This window comes from Choloepus didactylus, chromosome 7, assembly GCF_015220235.1.
Source record: "Choloepus didactylus isolate mChoDid1 chromosome 7, mChoDid1.pri, whole genome shotgun sequence".
Taxonomy (NCBI): domain Eukaryota; kingdom Metazoa; phylum Chordata; class Mammalia; order Pilosa; family Megalonychidae; genus Choloepus; species Choloepus didactylus.
This window is the reverse complement of record NC_051313.1, coordinates 14,642,040-14,666,127: the sequence shown is the minus strand read 5'-3', so window position 1 is coordinate 14,666,127 and position 24,088 is coordinate 14,642,040. Positions and strand designations below refer to the sequence as shown.

At 39.4% G+C, this 24,088-nt stretch overlaps 1 protein-coding gene across 1 annotated transcript; it reads right to left on the bottom strand.

The window, feature by feature from the left end:
• Positions 1–304: 304 nt before the first annotated feature.
• On the bottom strand, positions 305–22,563 carry LOC119540183 (vascular non-inflammatory molecule 2-like). The gene is made up of 8 exons (XM_037844250.1): positions 22,295–22,563; positions 21,292–21,523; positions 21,038–21,168; positions 17,822–18,014; positions 7,041–7,329; positions 5,592–5,965; positions 3,923–4,093; positions 305–2,686 (listed from the first exon to the last, which is right to left on the bottom strand). The coding sequence occupies exons 2-8, from the start codon at positions 21,502–21,504 to the stop codon at positions 2,507–2,509; spliced, it is 1,551 nt and encodes a 516-aa protein (XP_037700178.1). The 5' UTR covers positions 21,505–21,523; positions 22,295–22,563; the 3' UTR covers positions 305–2,506.
• Between the last annotated feature and the right edge of the window lie 1,525 nt (positions 22,564–24,088).

Here is a 24,088-nt window from a genome sequence, read left to right as displayed (position 1 = left end):
TATCATACTTTGTGATTTCTATTATATATGTTAGAGGAGATGTTTGGAAGTGCTTCATACAGTGTGAGACACATGGTAAGTGTTCAATATTTGATTGCTGTGATAATGAGTGAAATAATAACAATGATGATCCTCTGTTTCCTTGTTTAGACGGAGATCCTTAAGAAACAGAACTTTTCTTTTATTCATCATCACCATCCAACACAGGGTCTACCTGACCTATAGTAGGTCTCCAAAAAGTTGTTTGACTTCCTAGGATATACACTAGGGAAACTCTCATACATGTGCACAAGGAGACATGTGCAAGGATGTTCAAAGAAACTTTATTTGTAATAGCAAATATAAATACATAAATAAAGTAGGAAACCTAAACATCTATTGAGTTAGACCAAACCACAAGAGCAGGTATAGGTCCAAGACTGTTGAAACTGATAACTCTGAGTCAGTTAAAATTGATTCTGGTTGGTCTTATTATCGAGCCATCACATAAGTAACACAAAGTGTATAGTTGAGATTAAAAATATAAGTAAGTGATCATAAATTCTATGTTCCCACAGAGGTGCACCCCAAGGTCCTGGTCTCACCAGTCCTCACAGAGTGAAAACATACAGGTCAGAGACTGCCAGACAATGGGCATTCTGCATGTTACTGACAGGCTAGGGTGAGGCCAGGACCACGTGCCTGGGTGGGCAGTTGGATGCATCCATGTCTTGTCTGTTAGCCCATCATCAGGCTTATCCACGACCTAAGTGCAGCTGGCCTGGCCATGTTCACCATATCCATCAATAAATGCATGGACAAATTAACAATGGGATACCCATTATATCAGGCAAGATACAACCAGGAAGACAGACTCCACACCAGTTATTTTAAGAAACGTTAATATAAGGATTTGGTTAAACAGGGATTTGATGAATGGAGGGCCGGAGAACATAGGGGTGATGCTGAGATAGTAACTGCAGGACGGTGCTACCAATCCCAATGCCAGTGAAAGGGGAGAGTGGGGCATTAGAACCGGAAGGTTGCTAGAGGACCCTGGGGAGTGACTGAGTGCACTGAGTCATATTGATACTTCCCTTTTTTCTTGGCCATTTATTGATGAGCTGAGGCACAGCTGACAACTCTAAGCTTGAATCAGAGGAAGAACTGTCCCCAGCAATCAACAATGAGTTCCTCACTTGCATTGTATCAAACCAATATTTTACGTGTTCATTGTGGAGTTTTGGTCAAAATTTAAACTTCTGGGAGTGAAAAATCATTGTCTAAGCATAACAGTCCACATTGCAAAACAATTGCACGTTGTCAAACTTACTCAAGTAACCAATGTCCCATATTTTAAGAATAAAGAACACACAATTTTGATGATGATGTGACTTGGACTAAATACTTATATGTACACTCACCACCATGCTTAAAACTACCATCTTAAAGCTCCAGTGATAGAAATAGGAAACATATGTGCTCTTCTCAAATTAAAAACAAAAAGTAGCTTAATCTCCATGTCCCTTCTCTTAATAATAACCAATTCATTAGAAAAGTAGTCTTAATTCCCTTATGCATTTTAATAGAATATAAAACCAAATAGAATATGAACCCAAAGGAGAAGACTTATGAAAATATATTTTTAAATACACATAAATTCTTCAATTGTGATTTTTAATGCAATAGTATAGACAATTTTGGAGCTATCTGAACAAAATCTGAAAATTCAAAGTCATTTCTTTTAAGAATATTTGCATAAAATGATCAATAATAAATACACTATTATATTTCAAGTGGCACGGAATGTATGCATTTTGAAAAAGCAGCTGTCTAATGTTGAAAATAAGTTCCCCATTAACTGTCACTGTCTCTGTGTTACAGGACTTGTGCCTGTTAAATTACACCACAGCCTTCAGGGGGGACAGTTTGGGGCAATGAAGGCCCTGGGCCAGATCTCCTTTGACACAAACCTAGAATAACTGATATTCCTTCCAGCACATCTCCAACAACTTTCACTGTTTAAACAACTTTCAACATTGTCATCTGATTGGAAAACAAAATTTCCCCTAATCATTAACACAGACTGCCAGGTGAGTTTGAGTTGTCTTTAATTTCAAATGCAGCACAATGACAAACTTCTCAATTAAAATCATTGATGCTCTATTCAAAGGGCACAGCTATGTTTACAAAGGGCCTAGGAGCTCTACCTAATGCTCTTCATTCATAAAGCACACACAAAGGCACAGCAGCTAAGGCAGGAGCTGGGGGTTGACCCTCATTTGTCTGGCCCAAACACCCATGCATCCTATTATACCACCCTGCAACATTTCAGAGTACCCAAAAGAGTGGAGAGGGATTACTGTAATACTTAGAAATAATCCTGGATGAGAAAATAAAAAATATTTAGGAATCATTGTTGTATACTACTTAGATAATCCTTCAAAGCTTCTTAATAAACTTGGGAATCTGATAGACACAGATAGCAAAATACAGGGTGCAAAAATGAATGTGATAAAGAGATATCCTAAGCCATCATCACAGTAGTCTGCAAAGCTACAACCATTAGTAACGTGAACGTTGGCAGGTAAGTTACTGCTGAATTGTGGGAAAGTGCATCCTTTGCATACCATCTTCCGAACAGTGACACTGTTATGATAGGCCCAGATGTTCCGTTCTTGTTCACCAAACGACCATCACTTAGTGCCTAAAGAAAGAAAGGTGGGAGAGGTACAGTCAGCTTTATTAAAACACACATTACAAGCAGACTAAAGATTCTGAAATCATCCTAGATATAATTGTTGATCAAGCAGTTTTTGCTTGTGGAGGCAGGAACAGGCAGGGCAGGAAGGGGAAAGCTTTCTGTTTGCAATGAAGACTAGAGGGATTCTAGAGGGCGCGGGAGTTGTGTTTCAGCACCTGAATGCATCCTTACTGAAAGATCAAAATAATCCTCAGTGATTTCACCCACGATGCTGAGACCCTGACATTGTTTCACAACAGAGAGGAGATATTAAAGGCCAAACTGGTGGGCAATGTGTGTATGAGTGTGTGTGTGTGTGTGTGTGTGTGTGCATATGCTTTAACTAGCAGATATAAACCTGTAGAATCTTAATCCTAATTTGAGAACAATTTAATGTGTGACTTAAGTGGATGAAGCCATTATAATTTGTGAAATAAATGTCTGGTTTTCCATTTGGCTCCACAAATGGTAAAAGTAAATTTAAAATAAACATTCTTCAATGAATTGTGCCTCAGGCTCATAAGTTCTAGGTATCTTATGGTGTTATTCCAACAAAATGTCATCCCTTTAGGATTAGCTGCTTACTGTGCAAAAATGGCCATGAAATTCCCCCCTCCCTGTTTCCTTGCCCTTTTTCAATGTGATTTTGCAGCTCTTCTCATAGAAAGGTCTGCATCATTTATTACTTCACCTCTTGAAACTGCACTGATTGTGTAGCATGCGTTGGTCAATGAGACATTTGCAAACATGGTGCAGAGACTTGAAAAGAACTTGCACAATGTGACTTTCCCTCTTCCCACTCTTAGAGTCCTTTGATGGGCATGTGAACAAGCCCAGGCACTTGCTGGAAAATGAGAGACCAGACCAGACAGAGAGGTGGCCCTAGTTACCCCAGCTGTCCAGCACTGCTATCTATCACAAACCAGTCAGCCCCAACCAACCCACCAGCTGATAGCAGATGCAAGGACGAGCCCAGCCAAGATCAACTGAGCCAGTCCTTGATCCAAAGAACAGCCTAGCTACACCCAGTTCAAATTGCCAATCCCCAAAATCTTGGCTAAATAAATGGTTATTGTTTAAAGTGATTACGTTTTGAGGCAGATTGTTACACAGCAAAAGTTAACTGATACAGTTGTCATTGCCAGTTTCACTTGACATCAGAGAAAAGATAAAACAAAAATTCTCTCAAAATCCTCCTACCTCAAATTTTCCAGGTGACAGGTGAATTTCATTAAGTAACACTTCAGGAAAAACATACTCTGTTTCAAATGTGCCACTTAGGGAGAACATTTCAAATCTTGTAAAAGCGGTTTCTACTGACTGTCCACAAGTTGTCAAATTAGTAGTTTTGCATTTCAGCATCGTGCATACCTTTATGGAACAGATGTGAACAAAATATAATAACTTCTGTGTTTATCATTTGTACTGGGACTGTTGACTTGGTTTTGATCATGGCAAGGCAAATATTTTTCTTTGTCCATTTGATAATGGGACATGGATCATGTTTCTTTTATAATTATCCACTTTATTAAAAATGGCAAATGATTTGAGAAATAACTTCATGGAAAGTAAATAGATCAAAATATAGGAGCCAGTTTAAAATTAGATTTAAACCATTTGTTTGGCATATCAGCTGTGGCAGTGAGCCCTAGGGAGTGGAGGTCTTTGGGTGAAAGTAGTACTGAAGCTGAAAGAATGGTTACTATTCTAAATATCCCTGCACCTTATCTCATCTTACCATCTCCTTTTCTTTAGGAGCAGGCAGCAGGGCACAAAAGGAAATAAGAAATTACAAATGAATAGCCAACATCATATAAGAAATTTGTATTTTAAAAATTTGTCATTTGAAGAGAATATAAAGACTAGGACATCTGATTACAAGAGAAACTACAATAAAAGTGATGCTTCTTGTGCTAATTTGGTACTGTTCTGTACCCCAGAAAATGCCATGTTCTTTTAATCCATTCTTGTGGGTGCAGACCTATTGTGGTTGGGACCTTTTGATTAGGTTGTTTCAATTAAGATCTGACTCACCCAATTCAAGGTGGGTCTTAATCCTTTACTGGAGCCCTTTATGAGAGGATAAAAGGCAGAGACATTTGGAAAGAGCTTAGAGAGAGAAACACCCCAGAGACGCTAAGAGAATCTGCAGATGCTCAGAGAGAAAGCCACTGGAATCAGAAGCTGAAAGTGATGAAACCCGGGAGAGAAGGATCAGCAGACATCACTTTGTGCCTTGCTCTGTGACAGAGGAACCCTGGATGCCAGCAGCCTTTCTTCAGAGAAGGTATCCTCTTGTTGATGCTTTAATTTGAACATTTTTTAAGGCCTTAGAATTGTAACTTGTAACCTACCTAATCCTCATTGTTAAAGACCAGTCCATTTCTAGTACATTGCATTTCTGCAGCTTTAGCAAACCAAAACATCCTAGTGAGATATGTCAGCAAAGCTAGTGAAGGAAGCCTTCTTCTTGAAGTTCAGCACACCATGCAAAGTAATTCATCAATTAAATGGAAAGTTGATCATGGTCAGGTTAATAATAATAATAATAAAGCAACGAGATTACACTTAACTTCTAGTGCCAATACCATTTGATTAATCCCAGAGAATGTATGTATGTAAATGTGTCTACCTATTTATCTATCTAGCTATCTATCATCTATCTTGTATCTATCTCCATATCTATATCTATATCTATATCTGTATGTATATCTATATCTCTGTCTCTATCTGTTATCTATTCATCATATTTTCAATGAATGGAGTTCATGCCAAGAAAAAGCACTTTGGTTCCCTGAAGAAAATATGAAAAGTTTACCCTAGAATCTATGATCACCTAAACATCTCCTTTCACCCGAGCTGAAATTACCTGCCAATACTCTTGTTGCCTTCTGCCATGAAGTCCTGTAAATGCTCCTAGAACATAGACTTCAGTCTCTTCTTTTTTCAACATTGTGTAGCTTAAATGACAGCAGAGCTCTTTTTGACAGACTGTAAGATTTCCTGCTCTTTCAAAAAGTTCTGTAAAGTTGAACGCATTCCGGGAAATAAGTCCTGGGAAAGCACGTTTCTGTATCAGGAATGGTTTGATGGTTTTGGCGTAGGCTGTCCAATTCACCGCTGGTGGGTAGGTTGGAGAGTTTCGGGGATATGAATCCACCTCCGATAAGAGGAGCCTTCCAAACTCTGTTTTCATATCATAATGGTACACTTTGGGGGAGTGTGGTGCATAGATACCACTCCCTGTGAATGTAAAGCAAGGATTTTCAAAGCAAAGCCAAAAACAAGCACTGCCAGATTCCCCATCAGAATTGGACAAGAGCGCATCATGAGTGTTAGTCACAATGAGACTGCATACAAGCTTCTAATTACACTGAACACCTACCCTCTATTGGAAGAAATCAAAATAGATATGCAGTAGTCTCATTTCAAATAAACTTTTAATAAAATTGGACTATTTATTCACACTATGGAAAATCAAACTAAATATAAAAGCCTGTGCATTCAGGAGCTCCTGAATGGTAGGGAAAAGTGATGCAAAATTCTCTCCTGTTCCCCTACTGTGGTGGTTTTCAAATATGCCCCCAAATTCTTCAACACTCCTCTTTCCAATGGGTGGCCCTAATTCCTCTTTCCTTGGGTATGGGCTAGACTTAGGGGCTTGCTTCTAACGGGTAAGACTCAGTGGGAGTGATGGTGTGTGACTAGGTCCTAAAAGGCATCATACTTCCTCCTTGCTCTCACTTGGGGTCACTTGCTCTGGGGCAAATCAGTGCCATGTCATGAGAATACATTTAGCAACTCTTTGCAGAAAACCAAGTGGCGAGAATCCACTTCTTGCCAGCAGCCATTGAGGAAATGAGGGCTCATGCCAACAGCCATGTGAGTGAGCCATCCTAGGAGCAGATCTTCCAGCCCCACCAAGCCTTTGGATGATGGCAGTTCTGGCCAACAGCTTGATTGCTAGCTCATGAGAGAGCAAGCCCAAGCTGGTGCCACCCAGCTGAGCCACTCCCAAATTCCTGACCAAGTTACTTGCATTCTCTAAGTCTCAGTTTTCTAATCTTCAAAATTGGGGTGGGAATACCCATCTCATAAAGTTGTTATGGGGATTAAATGAAATAATACACAAAAGCTCTAACAAAACCTCTAACAAAACCATAGCTGTTATAATCAAATATTCACCTTTGTGTGAAACAATGACAAGCAGAATGAAGAATCCCAACAAAGAGGAACAAAACAAGACAGCTCATAGCTGAGGCATTATTTTCCTTGCATTCAGATTATAAACTGTGAACATCACTCTGCCATGAATTACCTGTCATCTTTAGCCTGGGATGATGTAAATTAGCTGCAAGAAGATTAACTCCCATCCCCATTGCCCAAGCTGAATGGAATTCAATAGCTGTCAAAAAGGGCAAGACATTCATCCAAGCCGTGGGAAATAGTATGGTGTCCACATGGAAATCTTTCACCAGGGTAACCGATGGCTCAAGGAAGAGGATATCAAAACAGGTGAAAATGCCAAACTTTCCAAAGGTGGTGTTGAAAGTCACCAGTTCTGGCTTTTCAGGGGCATCAAACTGAGGCTCATTGTAGAGGTGGTACTATAACAAATGCAAAAAAATAGAAACCAGTAAAGGCTTGTTTAGTGAAGAGAAGACTCATAAAAGCCATCCACACTGAGTACTAGACATGGCTTTAGAGAGAGTCACAGCAGGAAATCTCCTAGGAAAAGAAGAAATCTAACAATTGGAAGCAATCTTTCAAGGAAAATATGGAGGAATAAGCAACATTTGTCTACATCATCTCTCTCTCTCTCTCTCTCTCTCATCAAAAGACCGCCCCATAAACTACAAAGACTATGAGCTTCTTGAAACCTGAAGACATGTCTTACTTTTCTTTGAATCCCTGATACCTAAAAACATAATAGATGCTTCATAAATATCTGTTAGTTGAAGGAAGGATGCCACCTCTCTCTTTGTAGTATTCCACCCAAAGTAATCACAGGGACTCTTACTCAACTTTCAAAAATTACTGAGGAAAGTTTTGTTTACCCTGATTCCATCTAGGTAAACAAAAAACATTTGCATCGACCACATCACACATCCATTTAAAGGGCTGCTTTATTTCCCTGCCCAATCTAGTATGAAATGATGACCCGTGGGTTATTTTATGCCTTTCAATTCATAGATTAAAGTAAAAATTTTATGATTTCAAATTAAATTTTCAAGATGATAATTAAAATTACTGATGTAGAAAATAAATAGTGAGAGCATTTTTGTGATTTGATGGAAAGCAAGGAATTAATTCATGTGAAATTGATTCATACAATTCTGAAAGCATCTTTATACCACTTCAATACAAAATGGGGAGGCGGGGCAAGATGGCGGACTGGTGAGCTGTATGTTTTAGTTACTCCTCCAGGAAAGTAGGTAGAAAGCCAGGAACTGCGTGGACTGGACACCACAGAACAATCTGACTTTGGGCATACTTCATACAACACTCATGAAAACGTGGAACTGCTGAGATCAGCGAAATCTGTAAGTTTTTGCGGCCAGGGGACCCGCGCCCCTCCCTGCCAGGCTCAGTCCCGTGGGAGGAGGGGCTGTCAGCTCCGGGAAGGAGAAGGGAGAACTGCAGTGGCAGCCCTTATCGGAAACTCATTCTACTGATCCAAACTCCAACCATAGATAGACTGAGACCAGACACCAGAGAATCTGAGAGCAGCCAGCCCAGCAGAGAGGAGACAGGCATAGAAAAAAAACAACACGAAAAACTCCAAAATAAAAGCGGAGGATTTTTGGAGTTCTGGTGAACATAGAAAGGGGAAGGGCAGAGCTCAGGCCCTGAGGCGCATATGCAAATCCCAAAGAAAAGCTGATCTCTCTGCCCTGTGGACCTTTCCTTAATGGCCCTGGTTGCTTTGTCTCTTAGCATTTCAATAACCCATTAGATCTCTGAGGAGGGCCCTTTTTTTTTTTTTTTTTTTTTAATCCTTTTTTCTTTTTCTAAAACAAGTACTCTAAGAAGCCCAATACAGAAAGCTTCAAAGACTTGCAATTTGGGCAGGTCAAGTCAAGAGCAGAACTAAGAGAACTCTGAGACAAAAGGCAATAATCCAGTGGCTGAGAAAATTCACTAAACACCACAACTTCCCAAGAAAAGGGGGGTGTCCACTCACAGCCATCATCCTGGTGGACAGGAAACACTCCTGCCCATCGCCAGCCCCATAGCCCAGAGCTGCCCCAGACAACCCAGTGTGACGGAAGTGCTTCAAATAACAGGCACACACCACAAAACTGGGCGTGGACATTAGCCTTCCCTGCAACATCAGCTGATTGTCCCAGAGTTGGGAAGGTGGAGCAGTGTGAATTAACAAAGCCCCATTCAGCCATCATTTGAGCAGACTGGGAGCCTCCCTACACAGCCCAGCAGCCCAGAACTGCCCTGGGGGGACAGCACTCACCTGTGACATAGCACAGTCATCCCTCAACAGAGGACCCGGGGTGCACAGCCTGGAAGACTTGCACAGCACTTGCAAGTCTCAGGAGCCATACGCCAATACCAAGGACTTCTGGGTCAGTGGCAGAGACAAACTGTGGCAGGACTGAACTGAAGGATTAGACTATTGCAGCAGCTTTAAAACTCTAGGATCACCAGGGAGATCTGATTGTTAGAGCCAGCCCCCATCCCTGACTGCCCAGAAACACGCCCCATATACAGGGCAGGCAAAACCAACTACACACGCAAGCTTGGTACACCAATTGGACCCCACAAGACTCACTCTCCCACTCACCAAAAAGGCTAAGCAGGGGAGAACTGGCCTGTGGAGAACAGGTGGCTCGTGGACGCCACCTGCTGGTTAGTTAGAGAAAGTGTACTCCACGAAGCTATAGATCTGATAAATTAGAGATAAGGACTTCAATTGGTCTACAAATCCTAAAAGAACCCTATCAAGTTCAGCAAATGCCACGAGGCCAAAAACAACAGAAAATTATAAAGCAGATGAAAAAACCAGACGATATGGATAACCCAAGCCCAAGCACCCAAATCAAAAGACCAGAAGAGACACAGCACCTAGAGCAGCTACTCAAAGAACTAAACACGAACAATGAGACCATAGTACGGGAGACAAAGGAAATCAAGAAGACCCCAGAAGAGCATAAAGAAGACATTGCAAGACTAAATAAAAAAATGGATGATCTTATGGAAATTAAAGAAACTGTTGACCAAATTAAAAAGATTCTGGACACTCATAGTACAAGACTAGAGGAAGTTGAACAACGAATCAGTGACCTGGAAGATGACAGAATGGAAAATGAAAGCATAAAAGAAAGAATGGGGAAAAAATTGAAAAAATCGAAATGGACCTCAGGGATATGATAGATAATATGAAACGTCCGAATATAAGACTCATTGGTGTCCCAGAAGGGGAAGAAAAGGGTAAAGTTCTAGGAAGAGTATTCAAAGAAATTGTTGGGGAAAACTTCCCAAATCTTCTAAACAACATAAATACACAAATCATAAATGCTCAGCGAACTCCAAATAGAATAAATCCAAATAAACCCACTCCGAGACATATACTGATCACACTGTCAAACACAGAAGAGAAGGAGCAAGTTCTGAAAGCAGCAAGAGAAAAGCAATTCACCACATACAAAGGAAACAGCATAAGACTAAGTAGTGACTACTCAGCAGCCACCATGGAGGTGAGAAGGCAGTGGCACGATATATTTAAAATTCTGAATGAGAAAATTTTCCAGCCAAGAATACTTTATCCAGCAAAGCTCTCCTTCAAATTTGAGGGAGAGCTTAAATTTTTCACAGACAAACAAATGCTGAGAGACCTTCCCTACTGGAGATACTAAAGGGAGCCCTACAGACAGAGAAACAAAAAAAGGACAGAGAGATGTGGAGAAAGGTTCAGTGCTAAAGAGATTCAGTATGGATACAATAAAGGATATTAATAGACAGAGGGGAAAAATATGACAAACATAAACCGAAGGATAAGATGGCTGATTCAAGAAATGCCTTCACGGTTATAACGTTGAATGTAAATGGATTAAACTCCCCAATTAAAAGATACAGATTCGCAGAATGGATCAAAAAAAATGAACCATCATTATGTTGCATACAAGAGACTCATCTTAGACACAGGGACACAAAGAAACTGAAAGTGAAAGGATGGAAAAAAATATTTCATGCAAGCTAAAGCCAAAAGAAAGCAGGTGTAGCAATATTAATCTCAGATAAAATAGACTTTAAATGCAGGGATGTTTTGAGAGACAAAGAAGGCCACTACATACTAATAAAAGGGGCAATTCAACAAGAAGAAATAACAATCGTAAATGTCTATGCACCCAATCAAGGTGCCACAAAATACACGAGAGAAACATTGGCAAAACTAAAGGAAGCAATTGATGTTTCCACAATAATTGTGGGAGACTTCAACACATCACTCTCTCCTATAGATAGATGAACCAGACAGAAGACCAATAAGGAAATTGAAAACCTAAACAATCTGATAAATGAATTAGATTTAACAGACATATACAGGACATTACATCCCAAATCACCAGGATACACATACTTTTCTAGTGCTCATGGAACTTTCTCCAGAATAGATCATATGCTGGGACATAAAACAAGCCTCAATAAATTTAAAAAGATTGAAATTATTCTAAGCACATTCTCTGACCACAATGGAATACAATTAGAAGTCAATAACCATCAGAGACTTAGAAAATTCACAAATACCTGGAGGTTAAACAACACACTCCTAAACAATCAGTGGGTTAAAGAAGAAATAGCAAGAGAAATTGCTAAATATATAGAGACGAATGAAAATGAGAACACAACATACCAAAACCTATGGGATGCAGCAAAAGCAGTGCTGAGGGGGAAATTTACAGCACTAAACGCATATATTAAAAAGGACGAAAGAGCCAAAATCAAAGAATTAATGGATCAACTGAAGAAGCTAGAAAATGAACAGCAAACCAATCCTAAACTAAGTAGAAGAAAAGAAATAACAAGGATTAAAGCAGAAATAAATGACACAGAGAACAAAAAAACAATAGAGAGGATAAATATCACCAAAAGTTGGTTCTTTGAGAAGATCAACAAGATTGACAAGCCCCTAGCTAGACTGACAAAATCAAAAAGAGAGAAGACCCATATAAACAAAATAATGAATGAAAAAGGTGACATAACTGCAGATCCTGAAGAAATTAAAAAAACTATAAGAGGATATTATGAACAACTGTATGGCAACAAACTGGATAATGGAGAAGAAATGGACAATTTCCTGGAAGCATATGAACAACCTAGACTGACCAGAGAAGAAATAGAAGACCTCAACCAACCCATCACAAGCAAAGAGATCCAATCAGTCATCAAAAATCTTCCCACAAATAAATGCCCAGGGCCAGATGGCTTCACAGGGGAATTCTACCAAACTTTCCAGAAAGAACTGACACCAATCTTACTCAAACTCTTTCAAAACATTGAAGAAAAGGGAACACTACCTAACTCATTTTATGAAGGTAACATCAATCTAATACCAAAACCAGGCAAAGATGCTACAAAAAAGGAAAACTACCAGCCAATCTCCCTAATGAATATAGATGCAAAAATCCTCAACAAAATACTTGCAAATCGAATCCAAAGACACATTAAAAAAATCATACACCATGACCAAGTGGGGTTAATTCCAGGCATGCAAGGATGGTTCACCATCAGAAAATCAATCAATGTATTACAACACATTAACAAGTCAAAAGGGAAAAATCAATTGATCATCTCAATAGATGCTGAAAAAGCATTTGACAAAATCCAACATCCCTTTTTGATAAAAACACTTCAAAAGGTAGGAATTGAAGGAAACTTCCTCAACATGATAAAGAGCATATATGAAAAACCCACAGCCAGAATAGTACTCAATGGTGAGAGACTGAAAGCCTTCCCTCTAAGATCAGGAACAAGACAAGGATGCCCGCTGTCACCACTGTTATTCAACATTGTGCTGGAAGTGCTAGCCAGGGCAATCCGGCAAGACAAAGAAATAAAAGGCATCCAAATTGGAAAAGAAGAAGTAAAACTGTCATTGTTTGCAGATGATATGATCTTATATCTAGAAAACCCTGAGAAATCAACGATACAGCTACTAGAGCTAATAAACAAATTTAGCAAAGTAGCGGGATACAAGATTAATGCACATAAGTCAGTAATGTTTCTATATGCTAGAAATGAACAAACTGAAGAGACACTCAAGAAAAAGATACCATTTTCAATAGCAACTAAAAAAATCAAGTACCTAGGAATAAACTTAACCAAAGATGTAAAAGACCTATACAAAGAAAACTACATAACTCTACTAAAAGAAATAGAAGGGGACCTTAAAAGATGGAAAAATATTCCATGTTCATGGATAGGGAGGCTAAATGTCATTAAGATGTCAATTCTACCCAAATTCATCTACAGATTCAATGCAATCCCAATCAAAATTCCAACAACCTACTTTGCAGACTTGGAAAAGCTAGTTATCAAATTTATTTGGAAAGGGAAGATGCCTCGAATTGCTAAAGACACTCTAAAACAGAAAAACGAAGTGGGTGGACTTACACTCCCTGACTTTGAAGCTTATTATAAAGCCACAGTTGCCAAAACAGCATGGTACTGGCACAAAGATAGACATATAGATCAATGGAATCGAATTGAGAATTCAGAGATAGACCCTCAGATCTATGGCCGACTGATCTTTGATAAGGCCCCCAAAGTCACTGAACTGAGTCATAATGGTCTTTTCAACAAATGGGGCTGGGAGAGTTGGATATCCATATCCAAAAGAATGAAAGAGGACCCCTACCTCACCCCCTACACAAAAATTAACTCAAAATGGACCAAAGATCTCAATATAAAAGAAAGTACCATAAAACTCCTAGAAGATAATGTAGGAAAACATCTTCAAGACCTTGTATTAGGCGGCCACTTCCTAGACTTTACACCCAAAGCACAAGCAACAAAAGAGAAAATAGATAAATGGGAACTCCTCAAGCTTAGAAGTTTCTGCACCTCAAAGGAATTTCTCAAAAAGGTAAAGAGGCAGCCAACTCAATGGGAAAAAATTTTTGGAAACCATGTATCTGACAAAAGACTGATATCTTGCATATATAAAGAAATCCTACAAGTCAATGACAATAGTACAGACAGCCCAATTATAAAATGGGCAAAAGATATGAAAAGACAGTTCTCTGAAGAGGAAATACAAATGGCCAAAAAACACATGAAAAAATGTTCAGCTTCACTAGCTATTAGAGAGATGCAAATTAAGACCACAATGAGATACCATCTAACACCGATTAGAATGGCTGCCATTAAACAAACAGGAAACTACAAATGCTAGAGGGGATGTGGAGAAATTGGAACTCTTATTCATTGTTGGTGGGGCTATATAATGATTCAGCCACTCTGGAAGTCAGTCTGGCAGTTCATTAGAAAACTAGATATAGAGTTACCATTCGATCCAGCGATTGCACTTCTCGGTATATACCCGGAAGATCGGAAAGCAGTGACACGAACAGATATCTGCACGCCAATGTTCATAGCAGCATTATTCACAATTGCCAAGAGATGGAAACAACCCAAATGTCCTTCAACAGATGAGTGGATAAATAAAATGTGGTATATACACACGATGGAATACTACGCGGCAGTAAGAAGGAACGATCTCGTGAAACATATGACAACATGGATGAACCTTGAAGACATAATGCTGAGCGAAATAAGCCAGGCACAAAAAGAGAAATATTATATGCTACCACTAATATGAACTTTGAAAAATGTAAAACAAATGGTTTATAATGTAGAATGTAGGGGAACTAGCAATAGAGAGCAATTAAGGAAGGGGGAACAATAATCCAAGAAGAACAGATAAGCTATTTAACGTTCTGGGGATGCCCAGGAATGACTATGGTCTGTTAATTTCTGATGGATATAGTAGGAACAAGTTCACAGAAATGTTGCTATATTAGGTAACTTTCTTGGGGTAAAGTAGGAACATGTTGGAAGTTAAGCAGTTATCTTAGGTTAGCTGTCTTTTTCTTACTCCCTTGTTATGGTCTCTTTGAAATGTTCTTTTATTGTATGTTTGTTTTCTTTTTAACTTTTTTTCATACAGTTGATTTAAAAAAGAAGGGAAAGTTAAAAAAAAAAAAAAGAAAAACAAGGAAAAAAAAAAGATGTAGTGCCCCCTTGAGGAGCCTGTGGAGAATGCAGGGGTATTCGCCTACCCCACCTCGACGGTTGCTAACATGACCACAGACATAGGGGACTGGTGGTTTGATGGGTTGAGCCCTCTACCATAAGTTTTACCCTTGGGAAGACAGTTGCTGCAAAGGAGAGGCTAGGCCTCCCTATGGTTGTGCCTAAGAGCCTCCTCCCGAATGCCTCTTTGTTGCTCAGATGTGGCCCTCTCTCTCTGGCTAAGCCAACTTGAAAGGTGAAATCACTGCCCTCCCCCCTACGTGGGATCAGACACCCAGGGGAGTGAATCTCCCTGGCAACGTGCAATGACTCCCGGGGAGGAATGTAGACCCGGCATCGTGGGACGGAGAACATCTTCTTGACCAAAAGGGGGATGTGAAAGGAAATGAAATAAGCTTCAGTGGCAGAGAGATTCCAAAAGGAGCCGAGAGGTCACTCTGGTGAGCACTCTTACGCACACTTTAGATAACCCTTTTTAGGTTCCAAAGAATTGGGGTAGCTGGTGGTGGATACCTGAAACTATCAAACTACAACCCAGAACCCATGAATCTCAAAGACAGTTGTATAAAAATGTAGCTTATGAGGGGTGACAATGGGATTGGGAAAGCCATAAGGACCACACTCCACTTTGTCTAGTTTATGGATGGATGAGTAGAAAAATAAGGGAAGGAAACAAACAGACAAAGGTACCCAGTGTTCTTTTTTACTTCAATTGTTCTTTTTCACTCTAATTATTATTCTTGTTATTTTTGTGTGTGTGCTAATGAAGGTGTCAAGGATTGATTTAGGTGATGAATGTACAACTATGTAATGGTACTGTAAACAATGGAAAGTACGATTTGTTTTGTATGACTGCGTGGTATGTGAATATATCTCAATAAAATGAAGATAAAAAAAAAAAAAGAATTAATTGAGGAAATGAATGGCCACAGTATGCCATGCCCTTATGAAAAGTAGTCCCCCAAAACCTAGGTCCCTACCTGAGATTCTATAAAAGATTCACTAAGTTTTATCTCTCAGAAACTTAAATCTACCCGAGTGCTCCTATGCCAGAAAAGCCCTAAAACCCAGAGGCCACAGCCTCTTTGAGATCAACAATCAGATGCAGCCCCCTTCCCCATGCTGTTGACACACCCTTTCAATATGAACAAGTTAGGGTGCTCACTGCCTAGACACCCCTGAAGATGGAGAAGATGGAGAAAGAAATTAAGTGAGAGGAAGGGGTAGCAACAAACAAGATAAGATTTAACAAAGGTCTATGAATACTGAAACTTTATATAAATATATATATATATATATATATATATATATATATAGTTAAATGATGTGGTGTTGTAATAGATGGAAGGAGGTAAATGACATGGTGGAATTGTTACCTATAAAATTCTTTGAAATTTGCTCTATGGCTACTCTGAGAATTGTGCTTTAAAAGTCTTTACCTTTCTGTATATACCCTATATTTCATAATAAGTAAAGAACTGAAACTGTGGAACTGTAACCCATAATAGTTTTTGAAATTACCTATACAACTGCTTGTTGAGCTGTACATCAAAAGTTAACACCTTTCTGTATGCATATCTTACAATAATGGAAATAGCTGAAGTTGTGGAACTGTGATTCATGACATTCTTTGAAATTTGCTCTCTAACTACTTATTAAATTGTACTTTGAAAGTTATCACTGTTATGTATATATGTTAAAGTTTACAATAAAAAATGCGTTAAAAAAAGAAAAAAAAATACAAAATGGCACTCAGATCACAGTCTCCTTAGTATCTTTTGTATTGATATTAAAATTACTCATTTTAGACATACAAAATTTTTTTTTCTTCATCCTGGGCCATTATTATACCTAAAAGGGTTCTGCCTACATACTAATACAGATTAGTTTTTTTTCTAAAATTCCACTTTGTTTATTCCTCACTTCCATCAAAATCTCTAGTAACACCTAGAGAAACTCAGACTCCTAAACACAGATGTCACCAATCTCAAATCAGACCTCACTTAACAAACCCAGCCAGTCTACCAAGAGTGCTTGGTCACTATTCCTGCTGCCTAGAAAGCCATTCACCCCCAACCCCCAAGAAAACATTTTCAAGTTGCAACCGATAAATCAAGGCAAAATTTATGTAATGCATCATAGCTTATGAAGCAGGTTCCTATGATAGTACCTCATTTAGACCTCACACACTTTAAGTAAAGCATGATTGTAATTCTTTTACTGAGGAGGAAATAAGTTCAAGGGCCATAATAATTTAGTAGAAAAACATGGGTCTTAGAGTTTGACTGACTTGGATCTAAATCCTCACTCTTCTGCACTAGCTTTGTGAGCCTGGGCAAGTTACTTACCCGCCCTGAGCATCCATTTACTAGGAAGTAAAACAGTCCATTTCATAGTGTTACCAAGAAATTAGATGAGAGCATGTGTGCAGAACACCTCACACAGTGCCTGAACTGTAACAAGGCATCAAAAGTATATTAAGATGTGTGTGTGTGTCTGTATTGGAGGGCTGGGGAAACAGTGCACTCTCATGCTTTGCTGTGTTAAGTACAAGACCACCCCAGAGCAAATCTTACTGCCTTTCAGCCAGTTCCTCCCCAAGGTGTTTTCCAATCCCTCTTCTCCCTGTTAATCTTTTCTATTTCAAAATGCCTTTTGGAGTACATGACTCATTTTTTTAATTAATCCTATATAATCATATAATACATTGCATTATATCCTAACTGATTTGTCCACACTGTAAGTTCCCAAGCAGTCTCGAAGCTTCCAGAGATCAGACACTAAATAAACAAATGCTAATCAGTTACTAGTGTAGAGAGCTTTACTTCTTACCTTATGGTAACGCGCCACCAGTTTCCCCTCTTTATCGTACACCACGTTGGTATTGTATTGGTAATAACCATTGCGAGGACACGTGGAATCCCGGATATTGCACAGCTTTTTGTCCCCAGTGTTTGCCACGACATATATAGAGTTGGCCTTGGCCAGGCAGCTGAGTCTTGTTTGTATTGGTGTGGAACCAAATCTAAATCAAGTTTTAATTCAGACATTTCATTTTTAACAGGTGTTTCAGTATTTTAGTCAGTTGATAGAAGATAACAATATCAATAGTAAGAGCTGAAGTGTAACAATTAGTCAATATAAAAACTCCCCATTAAAAAAATCATATTACACAAGCCACAAATTATACTTAAACTTTATGAATTTTTCTTACACCTTATTTATTGCTCCAGTAGTTCCTTATTCACTCTCCTGTGTCACCAATTGTCTCTTTACTGGATCACTCCATCAGCATACAAACATGCTCTAGTACTCCCATCTTTTTAAAAAATGAATAAAAAGAAAATCTCTCCTGACTTCACATGCTCCTCCAAATAGCTCCATTTTCAGCACCACTTCCCAGCTCCCCTTGTACAGCAAAACTTCTTCAAAGAGCTGTCTGTCTTGCTGTCGCGATTCCTCCTCCCCCATTCTCTCTCGAAGCACTGGAATCAGCTTTCCTGTGTCATTCAGATACCGGACAACTCCTCTGAAAGACGGAGATCTCCACATCTTCCCTGTTCTTGCCTTATTTGATGCCTTACTTGGTATCTCCACAGCAGTTGGCATTGTTGGTCACATGCTCCTCCTGCAAACACTTGCCTGGCTTCCTGCACCCCACCCTTCCGTGATTCTTCCACTCCTGGGTGCTCTTCTCTGTCTCCTTTGCTGGTTCCTCCTCATCGACCCTGGGTCTAAACATTGGAATGTCCTGGAGCTCAATCTGTAGACCTCATCTGCTCTCTAACCACACTCCCTCCATATGTAGCTGAACTCATTCAACCTCATGGTGTAAAATGCCCTCTGGAAACTGACTTCTGATTCTGTCACCAGCCCTGATCTGCTCCTTTCATGCCAGATTGTAGATGAAACTGCCCGCTGGACAGCTCCACTTGGATATCTAGAGAGCAGCTCAAACTTAACATGCCCAGAATCGAATTCCTGATTGCCATCCCCTAATCCGCTACTCCCTATTTCTGTAAATGACAAGTCCATTCCTCCAGTTTCTCAGGCAAGAAAGCACTTGGGAGTTGGTGTTGACGTTTATCTTCCTCTCATATTCCGCAACCAACGTGGCAGCAAATCCTGCCACCTTGATGTCTCAAATGATTCTACAATCTGACCGCTTCTTACACCACCACTTCTTCCTTCCTACTTCAAGTCCCCATCAGCTCTGGCTAAGGTGATTACAACAGCTTCCCAATTGGTGTCCCCGCTTTGTCCTTGCTTCCCTAGTCTTCTTCCACACAAAAGACAAAGTGGGATCAAATCATTTTAAGACTTGAGTTAGATCAAATCATTCCTCAGCTCAGAACTTTCCGTGGCTCCCCAGCTCATGCAGAGGAAATGCCAAAATCCTCGCAATAGACTATAGGACCTGCCTGACCCATACCCCTCCCACTCTGGCACCTGTCTCCCCTCATCCTTGGCCACCACATTCCAGCCACACTCACCTCCTTGTTCCATGATCAACCCAAATAAAAGAGACCACAATAGGCTGCACGCCTCATCCCAACCAAGCACCCTCTTTCCCTTGTTCTCAGCCAGCAGACATTCTACATAATAAATAAGTTTATTTGTTTACATTATCTCCCCCACTAGAATATTCATGAGCCACAGGAGGACACAGACTTTGTTTTATCAGCCTACTTCCATACAGTGCCTGGCATATAGTAGACATCTGGTAAATAATGATGCTCAATTACATTATCTAGTAGGTGTTCAATAAATAATTAAAAGAAAGAATGAAAAGATGAATGAATTAATTGTGACTATACATGGTGCTGATACAGCCATTTTGCATCAGAGTTTGTTCCTTCCACTCTGGGTCTGCACAAGAAGGGTTTTCTAACTATAAATAGACCTGCCCTGGTCTCCACCCCAAACTCCACTATTTCCCATAGTTACTGTGATCACTGGCTCTTCCACAAATTTGCAACATTTGCTGCTTTTAACAGGAAATCCAGAACTCAATCCTACTGTGAGATGAAAAACAACTGGGTTGTTCCAGTCCTCAAAATTTTGGCACAGAAAGACTCCTGGTATTGGACTCTCTTCTCACCCAAGAGACAGGAACTTTCTTACAAACACCACAAGGAGCTTCAGCTGAGAACAGGAAGGATGAGGAGATAGAAACACCCACCTTCAAGTAACCTGATATTCTCCTGGTTGTGCAATCTCTTCAGAGCTAGGAAAAGCCACTTCCTTATATAAACTTCAGAAACATCAGAAATGAAAAAGAAAATGTCATATCCATAATCCTCCAGCAAGAACATAGCAGTGGAATGTCTGATAAACTTTGTTTGAAAAGAGTGAGAGGGTCCATAAGGGGGTAAAAGAGGGTAGGAGAGATAATGAGTGTGAAAGTGTGAGGCTCTATTCCTTCAGAGTAAGAAGTGGGCAATCTGCACCTAAATAATCTTCAATGAGGTTTATATATGTAACATACTTTCATATTAAATGCTTTATATTTTTGATTAAAGTTTCTAACTAGAAGGTTTTTAGATTCCTTTTCCTATGGAAAAGTATCTTTATGGGCCCAGGAAAAGGCAAAGTTTCTAAGCATAAAGCTTTCAGAAACACTACAAAGTACCTGGTGAGGCGTTTTTGTCCAGGAAGCTGACTCCAGGACAGAAAGACTCTATGAAATTGAAATAGGGTCCCTTCAGTAGAGACCTTGGAATATTTCCCAAACACAACTCATCTTTCCTCTTCAGAAATTAAGACCCTACTTGTATCCATGAGGTTCTCTTCCCCCATTTATCCTAGTAATATATACCCCATTTACATAGTTTTTCAAATTTAATAAATGTATTCAATCATAAAATACTATTAAAAGTTATATGTGTATGTTTTCTTTAATATATAGCAAATGCCAAGATTAATATAACCATAACAAAACATCACATACATGGTATTTCAGGATAACTTATTTTACTTAGGTGAATGTACACATTTTAGAGAATTATAGCATTTTGTTTTGCACAAATAGCTAGATAGTCAAACTACCTCTGGGGGTCTTGACATGGAATCCAGTTCACCTGGGGATCTGGAATGTTCTCCAGATAAGGGAAAATGGTTTCCCTGGTAAATTGCCAACCATAAAGGGCATCTTCCGGAGTCACAATGATTTGAGCACCCTGTTCAAAGCAAGCCAAAATCAAAATAATTCCTCATGTACAGCAGAGAAAATTTGACACTCCAGGCTCCCACCAGCTTTCATTCTTTCCCACCAATTCTGACCAGCAGAAATAAAAGAATACCTTCTCAGCTGCCTGTTTTATCATCTCCCCCAGAATTTCTAGATTCTTGTACATCAGGATCAAGGCATCATCTTGAGAAACCGCTGTTTCTGTTATATTTGGCAATATGACAGCATGTTCGTAAACAGCAGCTTTAAAAGTGTCCTGTGCACTGGCATGCAGGATAATTAGGGCAAAAACTGCCACGGAGGATGGAAAAGAGGACACGATCATGGCCAAGGTCTACTGACTTCTGAAAATGAAAGCAACATTCTCGTAGTATTTATAGAAGGGGGGGGAGATTTCTATAACCTATCACTGTTAGATTTTAGGCTTGTATTTTATAATCTTATGCATATATTATGCCTGACAATTCTTGAGGAAAATAATATACAATGAATACAGTCAAAAAGAATTACAAGGCTTGTGGATCACACTCCCTTTATCCAGTGTATGGACGGATGAGTAGAAAAATGGGGACAGAAAAATTAGATGAAAAATAAGGTGGTGGGATGGTTTGGGTGTTCTTTTTTTACTTTTATTTGTTATTCTTATTTTCACTTTTTCTGGTACAAGGTAAATGTTCAAAAAATAGGTTGGGGTGATGAATGCACAGCTATATGATGGTAGTGTGAACAACTGATTGTAAACTTTGGATGATTGTATGGTATGTGACTATATCTCAATAAAATTGAATTTAATAAAAAGAATTACAAGGCTTGAACAACATGTACCATTGATAGGAGGCCAAATTTTATAAAACTAAAATTCAAATATCATACAATCGGGTCCTTTCATTAACAGAAAGAATATAGTAACTAAATCAACTCTGCTGTGAAAAATCCTATCACAACAAACATTTCAGTTACTAAATTACAAAAACAAAGTAACAACTTATTTCAGTTCTGTTGAGTAATATATCATGTTTGTTTTTGGAGGAGGAGAAACTTTAAAGATCATTTACTCTTAGGAGAATGTACTACACAACAAAATTTACCCAAATTGACACTCTGTCCTGACTTACTTTTTGCCCTTGAAGACGACGTGCTGTTTAAGAGTGGGATGTCTGCATCCAGTTTGCTTGCTGCATCCCTAGCACCTAAAGCACGGCCCCTCCAGGTGCTGATCTCTGGGATTTGGCCAGAGGAGAGAGCTTGGGGGACCTGAAGATTCAGGACACCATCAGGGACCACGTCTTGTTTTCCCCAAATTTCCTGTTTTTTTCCTCTCCTCGTGGCTGTAGAAGATAGGAATAATATTGGTTAGGGTCTTTGGCCTGTAGAAGAAATTATGATGGGAAGTCAAGATAAGCAAGTTCTCTTTTTTCTCTTTGTAGCATTTCAAAATCTCCTCAAAAAAAACTGAAAATCTGAGTCACAAAGGAAATTGCTAGAAAAACCAGAAGCAAGTAAATGATGCAACAATTTAAAGATCTGTGAGAGGTAAAGAAAAGCATATCTTCTTCACTGACATTTGCCATACAGGTAGTTGATAATTTTTTTTTAAATATTCAGAAGTAAAGAACTTCAAGAGTTTGCATTTTCATGTTTATAAAGGTGATTGATCACATAAAGCTTAAAGTCTGAAGTTTATCTCAGTTATGGAACAGAGTCACGTTACTTTGCCTCAAGGAACGATGACTAATTACAAACCACTTCTAACAGTGCCTACTCCCTATTTTTCATTTTGTGATTAATGAAATTAATTACAAGGGAGAAAAGTTAAAAATAAAATAAAAATTATTTGATCAAAGAGTCACTATATAAAGCCCTGGCTCAAATTTTTTTTCAAATTGGAAATCTGGTCACCTCTCAATTGGGCTAGTTTGTAAGCTTGCAATTTTTAAAAATTCATTTCCTCCAGTCTCTCAAGTGTAGGAAGCTAAGAGGTCTAGCTTCACTTGCACTTATGAGGTGTGCATTTTTAGATGACCCCATTTCTTTGAACCTCTTTTTTTCCTCTAAATGTCCAAGTAATCGTGCCTGTACCACCCCCTTCACAAGATTATTCTAAGAGTCAAAAACAAATGAAAGTCCTCGGTAAGATTATCAGAGGGGTGACAGTAATTAACAAAAATGGATAACAATTTAGTAAAGTAAAAATTGTAAGGCACACAGAATTACTATTGTTCCATGAAACTAATCTAGTCTATTTGAGGTACTGTGCTGGAGAGCTCCTGGGGACAGGGTGGGGGGGACAGAGTACCAAACACCAACCCCTGGATCCTGCCAAGCCAGGCCTGGAAGAAACCCTCCAGCTGGTGGCAGAGACAGAGCAGGACACCAAGGAAGGAGAGGAGCGGCTTGGATCCTGACACAGCCACAGGATTTGGGGGTCTGTCCCCTCTCAAATATGCAACGATGATAAGTGAAGAGAGATACGAAGAACTGGAGCTAGCATGTCCTTATGGCAGCAAGAATGGTGGATCAATGAGAGAAGCAAGAAGAAACCAAAAAATCCAGACCCTTATTTAAAACTATTTTCCCTGAAAAAATATTGAATTGTTTTGATGGCCAAAAACAACGTTCCTGTCTTCACCCCATTGAGGTCACTAGAGGTGTCTTTCTTTAGCAAGATTGTTTGAATCAACCTCCATGAAAAGGAAAATGTTTTGAGCAGAGCCAACTGGGACCTGATTGTCCTTCTGTGCTGGGTCCCACTCAGGTGAGGTGGTCTCCATCTCCGGCCATGAGTGGGCGTTCAACTCACCTGACAGTTAATGCAACTGAAAGTCAGAAACAATCTGGGAGGGTCAGAACGTCGCAGCCTGGGATTCCCTGAAGGGTCTACTGAAGGCAAAGTCTGCACCACATGAAAT